Below are 14,030 nucleotides of genomic sequence, written 5' to 3' on the forward strand. Positions count from 1 at the left end.
TATTGAAACTATGGTCACAACTACATTTGTACTCCAAATGTAGTTGAATGAATCATTTTCTTATAATAGCAATACTCCAAATTACAAGAAACAATGAATCACTTTATAATTTGTACTCCCTTGAATACTTAGTTGAATGAATGTTTGACTAATACTTGAATGCTAGAAAGATGTCTTATTAGACTTGAAATATGAGTGACTAAATGGAAAGGGAATTGAGAGGATTATTGAATGAATTAGAAATTTTATGAGGAGGGAGTCCCTTATTTAGAGTCATAGATGGTAGCTAGTAGTGAGGTTGTATCTTTAAGACATTAGACATTTCTATGGGAGATTGACACATTAAGTATGTTTGTTGGAAGACTTGTGTCTTAAAATGCTAGACATATCTTTTTAAGGATATATCTTTTTTAAAGTGATGTTACCTTAAGCTCAATCTTTCATTCACCTCTAAATGGTTTTGAGTCATGTTCTTAAAGCCATTTTTCCAACAATCCCCTACATGAAAAGAAATTGACTTAATTTATGCAAATGACATGCTAGTAATTAAAAGAGTACAACTTGGAAAGTAATTGCATTAGAATAGATCATTTGTGACTTTAAACTTTTATTAGTGAAATATTATTAGATTTACTAGTTAATAAATGAATGTAATATCTTGAATTGTTCAATTGTTGATATAAATTAAGACAATAATCTTCACACAACCATTTTTGAAAATCATTGATTCTCATGGTTGTGTTCATTTTGGCAATGCACAAATCTTAGTTTTGAGTTAGTAAGAGAATTTCAGCCTTAATTGCACAAATCATGGTTTTACAAGTTCTCAATAGAATTTCAACCTTAATTGTCATAGAAATAGCCTCATTCACACTCAAATATGTGATTCTTATTAAGAGCATCGTGTCATACCTCATTTGGTTTTCAAAGCTATAGGATTTATCAAAAGCAAAGTTTAAACCAGTTCATGCTACAAATAACACTATTTCATATCATAAGAACAGGTAAGAGAGATTATCTCTCTAATGCTTCTCTTAGTCATTTATAAGTTAATTGTCCCTTTGAACCTAATCTTGATATTTTTAGTCAAGTAGGTTATGTTATTATTATGAAAACTCTTTGGTCATAGACTATAATCTAATTCCCTTTAATCAATAATTAGTTAATTTGATCTTCTGACAAACCTTTAATAAGAGAATTCACAAGGTTGTTCTTTGATTTGATATAATCAATAGAAATTACTCTATTTAAAAGTAATTGTCTTATAGTATTGTGTCTTCAATATATATGCTAAGACTTACCATTGTATATGTTATTTTGTGTCCTTCTCATAGATCATTGATTATCATAATTTATGCTTATTGCAAGCACAGGTTTTAGCCAACATGGTATATCCTCTAGAAAATTGTGAAGCTATTCTACTTCTCCTATTTTGTCCAAAGCTACAAATTCATATTCCATAAAAGGATCTAGCAATATTGTTTGTTTTGAGGACTTTCATGACACAACTCCACTTTCTATTTTGAATACATATCCACCGATGGATTTGATGTCCTCTATATCTTATATCCAATTTGCATCATTCAACTCATCAAGTATAGTTGGAGATCTTGTATAATATGATCCTTTGGTCATGAATCGTAGTCGCATAGCCATTAAGAAGAGGAACCATTAAGCTATATAGATAGCCTTACAAAGGAGTTAGAATCATAGATGAAAGACTCACATTGAAAGAATTTCATCTTTTTCTCACTCAAAGCATCTGTTTGGAAGTAATTTTGAGAGAGTTAAAAGTACTTATTAATATTTGAAAGCGTTTTTTTTAAAAAAAAAAAGAATTAAGTGTTTAACAAAATTTTTAAAATCTTTTAAAAATTTATACAATCACATAATAAGGTAATTCTTTCAAAAATTCAATGTTTTAAAAATCGAACCGGTTATTGAACTGAAAAAGTTATCGGTTCACGGTTCAATGGTCGAACAGATAGTGGATCCAATAACATCATAAATATGTAATTTATATTTTATTAAAAATAATTTTGAAAAATAAAAAAATATATAGATATAATTCAAATTTTACATAATATTTTATTTTGTGTAATTGATCTGGAAAATTAAATGTTAAAGATAAATATGGATGTATTAATATATTTTATTTTATTAAATGGAATATGTATAATATTTAAATATGAAGACATATTTAAGATGAAAATAATTATAATATTTAATTTTATCTATATATTTATATAATTTATTATTTTAGAATTTTAAATTATTATATTAATGAATTTATAATATTTTCATACTTTTCATTAATAACTATTATAAAAATAAAAATAAATGTAAATATTTATATTTGTTTAAATATTTTATATGATAAAAATTAATAAAGAACATTAATATAAAGCTTTACTGGTTATTTAATAAGGTGGTTAAGTAGCTTAGCAGTCACATGCTCATTTTGTTATCCCACAATTGAATATCATGAACTCCGTATGCAGAATAAATACATTCCACATAAACTATTCTTGCAAGCTGGCAGGAGGCTCAGACGGATGGGCTGCATGTTGATAGATTGGGCCAGAATGAGGGCAAAAAAGGCCCATGTGTTTTTGGGTCAAACACAGGTTAAATGTTGATAGATTGGGCCAGAATGAGGGTAAAAAAAGGCCCATGTGTTTTGGGTCAAACACAGATTGACCGGGTCATTGGAAACTAGCCAGCTCATCCGGTTGGACGAACGGTTCAACTCCCAAGTGGCCCATTCCATCAAACTAGACTCTCTGGGTCCGCGGTCCGACCGGTTGGACCAACCAATCCCATCTAGTTTTAAACATAATGCAAAAGTCACTTTCATATTATATAATACATTACAAAAAGCATTATTAAAAGTAACTTTTTTTCAATATCCAAACACTAAGAGGGTGTTTGTTTTTTTAATTTTTTACTAAAAGTAATTTACTTTTAAACTTAGGTAGTTTGTTTTTTTACTTTTTCATGATTTATTATAAATTTTTTACTGAATAAAAAAAGTCAAAATATTTGACCTTTTTTTAATAAAAAAAAAATAACATATTGATTTTTTTTTACCTTTTAATGTTTAATAAAAATAAAATATTACAAAAATAAAGGGTCTAATACTTAATATTATTAAGCATTAAAGTTCTATTTAGAATTAAGTAAAAAAATAAATACCACCTAAATGATCTTTCTTGAAAGCCTTTATAAGAGAAGCATTTCTAATAAAAACACTATATCTACAACATAAACCCGAAACTTGAAATATCTCAAGTTTTTCTCTCCACCATGCATGTACTCTCTCTCTCTCCATCTACAGTAGCAATTCTCGTTCTACCATATTTTCTATTAATAGAAATTTTTATTGAATTAGCAACTGGATAAAATTAAGAATTTCAGACACTTTTAGATACAAGTGCTCTCATTAATTAAATAGTTTAAGCAGTACTGGAATTTGAAATGCACAATGCTGCAAATTATTAAGCCAAATTTATTAAAACCCGAATCCTATTTTGGCCATGTTGTTCCTATACGTTACGAATGAAAAGGATTACAGTTCCATTGGTGGTATATACGCACTAAGAATGTAGGCATAGCCGCTCCCAATGGAGATACAAACCAAAGTTAATTTCATCTTTCAGCATGTCAAAAATGTTGACTTAATCATTAGCTCCTGGATGTCTAGCTCCAATTCATCACTTCTCTCCAACCTCCTAGCCTTCATTGGAACTGCACTAACGTCCAACCTTCTTGATGGTTCAATTATGGAGTAATCTCCATCTTGATGTTCTTGTTGATCAGCAAGCAGGCGCTTTCGTCGGTTTTTCAGATTTTCAAGCTTCAAAGCAACTTCTTTCATTGTTGGCCTTTTCCTTCCATTCAACTTCAAGCATCTCAGTGCAAGGTTAGAAACAATTAATAGCTCCTCCTTTTCTCCCTCCAACACAACTTGTGGATCCAATACATCCAAGAGATGATTCTCCTTTGCTGATGATATGAAGTGTGCAGCTAAGCCCATATCATCCTCTGATCTAACCATGGATATTGGCCTTCGTCCTGTCAAGAGCTCAACAAGAACTACTCCAAAGCTGTAAACATCGCTCTTTGCTGTACACTGGTATGACTGGAAGTACTCAGGATCCAAGTACCCAAACGTGCCTTGTACCGATGTGGTCAAGTGAGTTTTTCCGGTTGGGACAGACCTTGAAATCCCAAAATCAGACAATTTTGCCCTATATTTCTCGTCTAAGAGTATATTACTGGACTTGACGTCTCTATGATAGATTGGTACAGCAGCTGCTGAATGCATATAGGCTATTGCTCCTGCAACTTCCTTAGCAATTCTGAACCGATCTGCCCATTTCATTGGAGCCTCCTCCAGCTGAGCATGGATGTGGTCGGAAAGGGTTCCATTGGAGACATACTCATATACTAGTAGAGGAACCTCAGTTTCTAAACAGCAACCTAACAGTTTCACAACATGTCTGTGGTTGATCTGCGAAAGTATTACGACCTCGTTGACGAAGTGTTCAATTTGACCTTCATCCATCATTTCGGACTTCTTCACAGCTACAAGGTTTCCATCCGGTAACATTGCTTTGTAAACAATACCTTGGCCTCCTTGCCCAAGGATTCGGTTGTCATTGTAGTGATCTGTGGCCTTCTCCAACTCCTCCGAAGTGAAATTTTTTATTTTTTCGAGTTTCCCTTTGTCTGAAGAGATCTGTTGCTCCAGCAATAAGCCACCATTTCTCTTGAAAAATTTCCTTTTCAGTTTGATGCTGTTCTGTTCATGAACCAGTAAATACAATCGAAAAAGCCCGGAAAGTGCCAATAAGAATCCAAGGCTTAAGCCTATGCCTGCACGCAAAAGATAGAAATGGAAGCACCCCATTGTTACTCATGAGTAAATTCATTAAACTAATTTTTTTCTAAATTTATGAGACAAAGATCGGCCACATGAGTCAAATATGCTGAAATTAGGGAGTTCTCTTACCATATCTCCTTCAATTATGCACTTTCAAATACTAGATGCTTTAATTTTATCTGAAGTGATAATGAAACTACATAGTTTTGAGGTTTCAATATATACATATATAGTATGCGCGTTGGAATGTGGTGGAATTGAATGGATATCTTCCTCAGACTATATGATGAAAAGTTTAATTCTCAAGAAAAATTCGAGACCAGTAATATAAGGTGAAATAGACATTTCTAAATAACATGAACATGGCATCATTTGCAAAACATCACTCTGGGAATATTGGACTTAATGCTTTTCATGAAGAGGAAAGGGCATTACCTAAGAATACAGTAGCAGTATGGTGTCCTCTGCAAGCCACTTTCCCTTCACCATGCATTCCAAATGGGCAGCGGCAACTGTAGTTCCCAACTGTATTCCGGCAAATACCTTCACACTGGTATATATTTGGTTCGCTGCACTCATCAATGTCTAAATGTAGAGAGATATGTAAATTAAGTTAATAATCATGTTCGTTAATGTTCATGTGATATCTAAGAAACCAGGACTAGATGAGTTGGATGGTGAGGACTACCTTCGCAACCATTAGGACGATAGGGATTTCCCGAGAATCCCGGTTTGCAGAAGCAGCGATATCCAGGGCCATTGGTAGAGTCTGAGCAAACAGTGTTCTTGCCGCAGTTGGCTTGAGCTTCCTTGCAAGTCTTTTCTCCCACCACCCAATCAAGGTCTACCTGCGAATTTATAGTCCGGTTGAGGTGCTCAGACAGATTTGTTTCTGAAAAATTGAATGTCCCTCTTGCAGCCAAGAACATGTGCAGGCCAAAGCTACTGGTATCCGAAAAAGTTAGGTTAAAGAGTGAGACGTTCAAGCTCTTGAGATGATTTGGAATTGAGGTCTTGCAGCATCCAATGCCAGAGCAGGAGCCAAGTTCATCTGGATTCCCATCTTCATTGCAGAAAGTGATACACCCGCTACGCAACTCCTTGCCTTCAGTGATAAAAGCCGTTACATTGCAACCGAGAACTATGAACTTGTTTGAGTTGGACAACATAAATGGGCTGCCTTCCAGGTTGAATCCACCATAGAATATTTTATCAGTCAGAGTATGCTTCTTATTGCGTTCAGATGCACTTTGAAGGCTAACAGTAACTGTGCCTTGTGCCAGTGATATACCAAGAACAGGAATGTTTTGAAGCAAAAATGGCTGACCATTGTTGCACTTGAGAAGGAAATTCTTGTCCTTAGCACATTCAGCATTTCCAATTCCAAATGGGTAAGGAATCATTACTTTCCCACATTGGTAACTGCAGTTCGACTCTGCAAGCGAGAATGCTGGTGTTTTACTAATTCCTTCTTCGATCCATGGCCATATGAGCAGCATCAGCAACAACCACGGCTTCATCCTCATCTCACAACTTATTTTCAGATTCTAATCAAAAGTCAGCTGCTCTTCTGAAGCACACCGTGTCTGCTGGTATATATATCAAAGCACCGTGATTTTAACTTTGTGGGGATGGCCCGGAGAGCACTGAGCCTACAATTAGGAACCGATCACATCCACACGTTACCACACCTACAATTTGGGGAGGCTACCATCTTCAGTCTTCAGCCGCTGCCACCAACGATGAAGCCATCTCATTCAGACACTGCCATGAAAATAAAAAATACTTCTCTTCAAATTTCTTATGGTTTTCAATGAAATGATCATGAGCGAGCTAAGCTGATGTCAAAAAGAAAGAAAACAAAAATCACAGTTGCTATAAAAATGAGTCATGTCAATTTTCGTACTATTTAAAATGCGATTTTAGAGACATACAATACAAAATTCTCACAAAATAAGCTTCCCCTCTCGCCCCTAATTGCAACAATTTTGTCCTTGAAGCGATATATTCAGTTACCCTTCTGTGATCACAAGCAAAAAGGAGTTATATATACCAAGAGAGCTAAGAGATTTTATTTCCCGAGAAAGTCCTGCCAAAAAATTCCCCCAAACGTGAAAGTGGTGCAAACATGACAAACGATAATTGATTATTGATTAAGGGCCCCTTTTGTGGGGAAAGTTATCACTTTTTGTTTCTGCCGGTGCAAAATTCAATTCTTTCTGTCTCTTTCAACTCTTAGTTCTTAGGCATTAGGCAGCTCTGGGTCAATGGATTGTGAGATGAAGTTCGGAGAAGGAGCTCCAATGAGGACGAGTAATCCCAGATATTTCTGTCGTTGTTATCTTCAAGCAATATAAAAAGGTGCGCGTGCCGCCTCAATAGTGACTGCAGGCCTAAGTTTGATGCTCTTTCCATGAGCTTTCTCTTGGGGTAGCAAAGGGCATGCTGCACAAATTCTTGAGTTAGGTGTGCTACAATCAATTAATATAGATAAGGTACAACGTTCATAAAGTACAAAGTTCCGATCACTTAATAACAATTACTTAATGACTAATATGAGTTCCTTATTCTCTTGTAGATAATAGTTTGTTTGATTGAATATATATATACTTATGTTTCATCGGTAAAACCCTTCATTATATGCTAGGAAGCGGCACATAATTTTTACAAGGTAAGGATGATTATGGTCAAGGCATTGGCTCGAGGGAAAGGTTCTTTGCATATGCATGTGTTCCCATAAGATTGTATAAAAATTGTTCGTTTTAGGTCTAATAGACCATTGATATTATTTGCTTTGGATCTATTAAACTTTCAGAGCTTTAAAATACGTCTACACGTTTATGAGGAAGTCATATACATAGTGCCAAGAACTTTTTTATTTATATCACATGTGTGATATCATAATTATCCCTATGATGTTGTATTCCACAAGATTATCTTGCACTGATAAACAAACTCCCTTATTGGGACCAAGAATCAATTTTAATACCATTTATAATAGTTAACTTCTAACTATATAAATATTATATGTTTTAAACTTTATAAGTCTTTATGATTTTAAAACGCATGATTAAAAGGAATTTATATATAGTGTCAAAAAAAAAAAAATCTCTATCCGATATGGATATCATAGTATATAAAAGCAAGTTTTTTCTATATGATTGTAATAAATAATTGATATCAAATATTATTCTTAACTGAGTAAACACCCTTAGAACTATATATGACTTTAAAATCCTTAAATCATGTACCAAAAAACAATTTTTTTTGTACATGATTGTAATACTTGATATCAAACACTATATATAGTAATATTTTCTTAACTGAGAAAACACCCCTTAAAACTATGAGTTTAAAGTCCTAAATATTCATTAAACTTATAATCAGACAATATTTACGTAGGAGTTAAGGAGTAGGTCATTATAAATAGTATCAAATTAAATTTTTCATCCCTTATTTTAGATTCTGTCTACGTGACTCCATAGTCTTATCATATATCTCTTAAGAGAAAGTGATTATGATTTTCCATGTTCAATAGGAAAAAAATGCATATAGATTAAAATATGTCTAGAAGTCGTGGTCCGTGATGCCCTTTGGACCCCTGAATAGACACTATGCGGACTCGGGAAGGTTGAATTATTTCTTGGAAAGACCAGTGAGAACATAACCCAACCAGCTTGAGGAGTGCATGGTTTCACACAGCCAAGGCGCATAAAATGTCTTGGTTCATTTTGTGAGTTCATTTTTTGTTTGACTGTAAAATTCTTCTGACACGGCCAAACAAGGGGAATGCCCTTTGAAATGTGTGAAGCATGTGGTCGGTTGCATGCTCTTCCTCCACTTGACTTTGTTGAACAAAACTTTTCCCCACATGTTTCAAGGAAGGTTACAAAATGTGTTACATAACCTGTCCTTACAATCTCATAGAGATGAAATATCTATCTTGTTTGATTTTCTCATACTAGTGCCTATTTGTTAGTGTGTCGAAATGGTATTTGTTAGTGTCCATCCAATTGTTAATGGCTTATTTCTAATGTTGAAGCTTCTTGAAAATGATGGATATGAGTTCTGTGACACGAAACCGATCGAATTGACATCACAAGAGTAAAGGACATATTGACGCTGATTTACTCGATCATTCTGCTTACATTACGTAGTGGAACAAATTAATATATGCTATGGAGCTATTAGATTTTATAATTATTTTCCTTCATGAAAGGATAAAATATATATATATATATATATATATATATATATATATATATCGGTACTTTGATTTTACGGATATATTGGATATATCGAATATATCTCGACAGATATTTAAAAAAATAATATTAATATGTCTAAAATTGATCAAAATTTATTAAAATATAAAAAAAACTTCATAAAAATATAATTAGAAGTATAATAGATATTTTTAAATTGTTTTATTAAAGAATTTGATATATGTATAATATGATCATCATATTTAATTCAATTGTATTAAATGATATAAAATAAATTGTGATATATGTACAATTCTTTAATATTTAATTAATATATTAATGATATTAAAAATACTATGAAGAAAATTATCATGATAATTTTAATATTTTTGGTAATCAATTAAAAGAAATTTTTGCATTTAATTATAAAATAATTATAATTAATTTGCTCTCTAAAATATTTTTTTAATATTTTCTTTATATAACGACTTTGAATATATATCTATAGTGTCTTATATTCAACAAGGGGCAAACTTGCCCTAGTAGTAAGGTGGCTTGAACCCTAAACACTTGGGGTTCGAGTCCCCTTAACAACAAAAATTGGAATTTTTGAGGAGCACTGTATAGCGAGTTTGACGTACCCGACGAAATATCGCAAATTTTTGAAGATTTTTCCCAAAATTTAGAACCATATTTCTCCACTAAATATCGTTTTCATAACCTTTAATATACGATATATCACCGATATATCTCGATATTTTTTTCCATGCATGTAAGTATTATTTACTCTAAACCAATGTATCTCACAACTTTAAAATGAGTCTACTCAATTAAAAAAAGTCTGCTATATAAATATAAATAAATAAATATATATACATATAGTGTTAGAAACTTATTTTTTTTTATTGGTATTATATTGGATATCACAATCATGCCATACGCATAAAACATTTTTAGTTTGTTCTCACAAGATTATGAGATCACTCAAAGTCTCACACAAGGGTTGGGAATCGATTCTCATACCATTCTACAAGACCTGCTCCCTCCCATTATAGATGTCAAAGGGAGCATGTGGTTACAAGTATTTGTGAGATTATGCCACTAGACATTCGGTCTAATTTTAACATAAGGCAACCAAAGCATACCCCTTAATGTCTGGTCATGGCTTTGCTACGAGTGATTTGCAATGGATTTGGATGCTTGATTAGTGTTGAAGACATGCTTAGGACTATTGATGTGGTGTCATAAATTTTTTTAGTTCTTTTGAATGTTTCAAAGTTGTTGTTGTTAGCTTTTAGGTGTTGGTTGTTTTTCTGTTTTGTATGTTTTGTTCATGGCTTAATCCTTTGTCCACATTTATAGTGGGTAGTTGTTGATTAAGTTTTTATAATAACTTCTAATGATTAATGAATTATTGTTGTTCTGGTTTGTTTTACTTCTACGATATTTTCATGTTTTTCTTCATTTTTGTTTTTTTTTTTAAAAAAAAAAACTACAAATGGTATCAGAGCTTCTATTCTTAAGAGACCAGTGGTGTTTAGGTTGAGTTCTCAAAGACGCCATGGAAGCCGAATCAAGCTTTTCTTCAATCGCCCCTCTAGTCTTCGATGGTGACAATTATCAATTTTGAGCCGTTAAGATGGAGACGTACCTTGATGTTATGGACCTTTAAGAAGTTGTGGAAGAGGATTATGAAATCATTCTTCTTCCAAACAATCCAACGATGGCTCAGATTAAGCATCATAAGGAAAGAAAAACAAATAAGTCCAAGGCAAAAGCTTGCTTGTTTCCTGTTGTTTCTTCCATAATCTTTACTTGCATCATGTCATTAAGATCAGCAAAGATGATCTGGGATTATCTCAAGACGAAATACGAAGGAGATGAAAGAATAAGAGGAATGCAAGTTCTAAATCTGATTCGGGACTTTGAGTTACAGAAGATGAAGGAGACTGAATCCATCAAAGGGTATTCTGACAGGTTGCTTGACATTGCAAACCGAGTTAGATTACTTGGTTCTTCCTTGCCAAACTCAAGAATAGTTGAAAAAATCCTTGTGATGATGCTTAAAAGATTTGAGGCATCCATTATAGCCTTAGAAAACACTAAGGACTTGTCAATGATCACACTCTCAGAGCTTTTAAATGCACTATAAGCACAAGAGCAAAGAAAAGTTATGAGGTAGGACGGTGCTATCGAGGGAGCTTTACCATTCAAGCATCATGGGAATGCAAGAAATAACAAGAATAAGAAGGGTAAAAAAACATCAAGGCTCAAATGGAGAATATACTAAAAACAACAACAAGAGCAAAACTGGAAACAAAAAGGAACCCCATCCTCCCTATCAGCATTGTGGTGGAAAATCTCATCCGTATTTCAAATGTTGGAGAAGACCTGACGCCAAGTGCACCAAATGCAACTAGATGGGGCATGAAGCTGTCATATGCAAAAACAAAAATCAGCAACATGATGAAGAGGTATAGGTTGTTAATCAAGAGGAGGATCAATTGTTTGTGCCTAAATGTTTCTCTGGCATGGAATCAAGTGAGAGTTGGCTCATTGATAGTGGTTGCACTAACCACATGACACATAGGATCTATTCAAGGAACTAAGAAGCACAAACACGTCGAAGGTTCGAATTGGAAATCGCTAGTACATAATTGTGGAAGAAAATGGAACAGTTGCAATTTCAAGTTGTTCAGGTACAAAGCTCATTTCTGATGTGTTGTATGTCCCTGAAATAAATCAAAATTTGTTAAGTGTTGGACAACTAATTGAAAAGGATTATAAAGTTGTGTTTGAAGACAAAAGTTGCTTAATTAAAGATGCGGTTGGCCAAAGTATTTTCAGAGTAAAAATGAGAGGGAGAAACTTTGCTCTAAATCCATTAGAGGAGGAGCAAATCACTTTCCCAATCAAAGAAAATATCACAAAGGTGTGGCACAAAAGGCTTGGGCACTAACATCATTAGGGGTTGTTACAAATGAAATCTAAGATAATGGTGAATGACCTTTCAGACCTTGATGATCACATTCCAAATTGCAAAGCATGTCAGTTTGGTAAGCAAAACATAAAACCATTACCTAAGGTGACATGGAGAGCATCAAAGAAGCTACAATTGATTCATTCAAACATTGTTGGCCCTCAAAGAACACCTTCTTTAAAATGTAGTCTTTATTATGTTGTATTTATTGATGATTTTACTCAGACGCGTTGGATTTTCTTTTTGAAGCATAAATCAAAGGTAGCACAAGTCTTCTAGAAATTTAAAGTCAAAATGGAAAATGAGAGTGGTTGTAGAATTCAAACTCTCATATCAGACAATGGCAAGGAATACACATCTGAATCATTCAATTGATTCTGCGATGAGGCAAGCATTCAACATTAATTTACCACTTCATATACTCCGCAACAAAATGGAGTAAGTGAAAGATAGAACGGATACATTTTGGAGATGACAAGATGTATGTTACATGAGAAGAATCTACCTAAGTAGTTCTGGGCAGAAGCAACACACACAATTGTCTTCTTGCAAAACAAGCTTCCCATAAGAGCAATGAAGGATCAAACACCCTCTGAGGCATGGTATGGCTATAAACCATCCTTGCATTTCCTTAAAATATTTGGTTGTTTGTGCTTCACTCACATTCCACAGATCAAGAGAGATAAGCTAGATAAAAGAGCACTTCTAGGCATCTTCATTGGCTACAACTCGGTTATAAAAGCTTATAAAGTTTTTCAGCCATAAACTAGAAATATTGTTATAAGCGGGGTTGTGCACTTTGTGGAAGATGAAAAATGGAACTGGGAAAATGCGAAACAGAATAATGGAAATTGGCAAAATGACATGGTAGATGATGTTCCAATTAGAGGCACGAGGTTGCTTTCTGATGTATATCAGAGATGCAATATTGCTGCATGTGAACCTACAGACCATGAAGAAGCAATGAAGAATCAGAATTGGATGATTGCAATAAAGGAGGAGCTATTAATGATAGAGAAAAACAAAACATGGATTCTTGTTGAAAGGCTTAGAGACGGGAAGGTGATTGGAGTTAAATGGGTGTATAGAACTAAGCTTAATGTTGATGGTCCTATTAACAAAAACAAAGCAAGACTTGTTGTGAAAGGTTATAATCAAATTTTTGGCATGGACTACTAGGATATGTTTGCTCCAATTGCTCGATTAGATAACATTAGGCTACTACTTGATGTAGCTACTCAAAAAGATTGGAGAGTGTATCAACTTGATGTCAGATTAGCCTTCTTAAACGGTTACTTGTAGGAAGAAATCTATGTTGAGCAACCTAAGGGCTTTGTGAAGGAAGGAGAAGAAGACAAGGTTTAACTTCTCAAGAAGGGTCTTTATGGCCTGAAACAAGCTCCAAGAGCTTGGTACAGCAGAATCGATGAACATTTGCTGAATTTAAGATTTTCTAAAAGCTTATCTGAATCAACATTATATGTCAAGCACAATGGAGCTAGCATTCTTATCATCTCATTGTACGTGGATGATCTACTTGTGACTGGGAACCACACAAGTCTTGTGGAGAAGTTTAAGCTAGAGATGATGGAAGTTTTTGAGATGATGGATCTAGGTTTGATGACTTTTTTCCTTGGAATGGAAATCAAATAGAGTGAACATGAAGTTTTTATTTGTCAGAAGAAATACACCAAAGAGATACTCAAGAAGTTCAAAGTAGATGAATGCAAGGAGATAAGAACTCCTATGAATCAAAAGGAGAAGCTCAATAAAGATTATGGAACTGACATGATTGATCAGACATATTTCAAAAGCACGATTGGTTGCTTGATGTATCTCACAACAACAAGGCCCGACATCTTGACTGTTGTAACCATTTTGTCTCGGTTTATACATTGTGCAAGTGAAATGCATCTCAAGGTAGCAAAGAGGGTGATTAGATATGTTGAAGGCACCTATG

General features: G+C 33.9%; 1 protein-coding gene across 1 annotated transcript; it reads right to left on the bottom strand.

The window, feature by feature from the left end:
* Positions 1-3,494: 3,494 nt before the first annotated feature.
* LOC100246536 (wall-associated receptor kinase-like 8) lies at positions 3,495-6,899 on the bottom strand. Its single transcript, XM_002264433.4, has 4 exons — positions 6,820-6,899; positions 5,574-6,649; positions 5,321-5,470; positions 3,495-4,878 (listed from the first exon to the last, which is right to left on the bottom strand). Exons 2-4 carry the CDS (start codon positions 6,409-6,411, stop codon positions 3,656-3,658), a joined length of 2,211 nt encoding a protein of 736 aa, XP_002264469.1. The 5' UTR covers positions 6,412-6,649; positions 6,820-6,899; the 3' UTR covers positions 3,495-3,655.
* Positions 6,900-14,030: the final 7,131 nt, after the last annotated feature.

Source organism: Vitis vinifera, chromosome 18 (genome assembly GCF_030704535.1).
Source record: "Vitis vinifera cultivar Pinot Noir 40024 chromosome 18, ASM3070453v1".
NCBI lineage: Eukaryota > Viridiplantae > Streptophyta > Magnoliopsida > Vitales > Vitaceae > Vitis > Vitis vinifera.

What these genes read in the sequence shown, in the direction of transcription:
- LOC100246536 (XM_002264433.4), bottom strand. Translation starts at nt 6,411, where the DNA reads ATGAGGATGAAGCCGTGGTTGTTGCTGATGCTGCTCATATGGCCATGG. An exon ending in TCGTCCTAATGGTTGCGAAG is followed by an intron (nt 5,471 to 5,573) that starts GTAGTCCTCACC and finishes CTCTACATTTAG; the next exon opens with ACATTGATGAGTGCAGCGAA. An exon ending in TACTGCTACTGTATTCTTAG is followed by an intron (nt 4,879 to 5,320) that starts GTAATGCCCTTT and finishes TTTTGCGTGCAG; the next exon opens with GCATAGGCTTAAGCCTTGGA.